Source organism: Trypanosoma rangeli, assembly GCF_003719475.1.
Source record: "Trypanosoma rangeli strain AM80 chromosome Unknown Tra_15.4_contig_00801, whole genome shotgun sequence".
Classification (NCBI taxonomy): domain Eukaryota; phylum Euglenozoa; class Kinetoplastea; order Trypanosomatida; family Trypanosomatidae; genus Trypanosoma; species Trypanosoma rangeli.
In genome coordinates, this window is record NW_021706551.1 from 2,644 (window position 1) to 3,686 (window position 1,043).

Sequence of the window (1,043 nt, forward strand, 5' to 3'; positions counted from 1 at the left end):
TTCGCTGACAGTTTCGGAGCTGGTGCCTTCACCACCTGAAGAATTATCATTTTGTTCCCTGTTTTGTTCTTCATCATGCCCAGGGGCTGAGAGCGAGGGCACAGTCTCATCTGGCGTCATCACATGGGAAGTGCCCTCTTCGGACGGATTAATGGTTGAAACCTCACCTCCACCCTGGGCACCACTGGCACCAGAGTATGAACCTTCTCCTGTAAGAACATCTTCCGAATCAATGTTTGATAGGTTACTCGCTGTTGGATCATCTTTGAAAATAGGCGAAGGCAGCGAAGACGGCGAAGGCAGCTGTGAAGGCAGTTGCTGCGTTTCCTGCTGGGAAGGGCCCTCTTGTTGAGGCGGAGAGACTGGGTTCCGTTCTTCCACCGTCGGCTTGGAAATTGGTCCTTCGACGCCCGGCCCACTTTGATCCCCCACCTTCTGCGGCCGCGTTTCCTTCTGGGAGGTGCTCTCTTCCTGCGCCAACGCACTCGATTGCCCAGGCCCCGTGTGCTGACCGCCAGCAACATTATTCGCATCGTCCCCTTCGTTAATGGCGGTTTCGGAGCTGGTGCCTTCACCACCTGAAGAATCACCTTTGTCCTCCCTGTTTTGTTCATCCTGCCCAGGGGCTGGGGGCACGGGAACAGTCTCATGTGGCGTCGTCACATGGGCAGTGTCCTCTTCGGACAAATTAATGGTTGAAACCTCACTTCCACCCTTGCCACCACTTACACCAGAGGCGGAGCTTTTTCCTGAAAGGGAAACTTGAGACTCAACTTTCATCAACTTACTCTCCGATTCTTGATCTTTTGGAGTAGGGGAAATCGGGTCAGTTGCAGAAGGCTGCTGTGGAGACTGAGGCGGCGGTGGTGCTAACGGTCGTTCCACCCCATTGTGACTTGAACGTCGAGCAGGTGAATAACCAGAAGAAAGCTGTAAGTCATTTGAATGCCGCTCATTTCGAGAAGGTTGCCGCAATGTAAAGTCCCCACCGGAGATGTGATTGGAGATATCATTTCCACCCGAATGATAGGAAGAATAACCTC

General features: G+C 53.0%; 1 protein-coding gene across 1 annotated transcript in view; it reads right to left on the reverse strand.

The window, feature by feature from the left end:
* Positions 1–1,043, reverse strand: part of TraAM80_10125 (uncharacterized protein) — a gene marked incomplete at both ends in the record, with an annotated part of 1,133 nt that extends 90 nt beyond the window's left edge. The window contains one exon of the mRNA XM_029386770.1: positions 1–1,043. This exon is cut by the window's left edge and continues 90 nt beyond it. Coding sequence (XP_029233380.1) covers positions 1–1,043 — 1,043 coding nt within the window.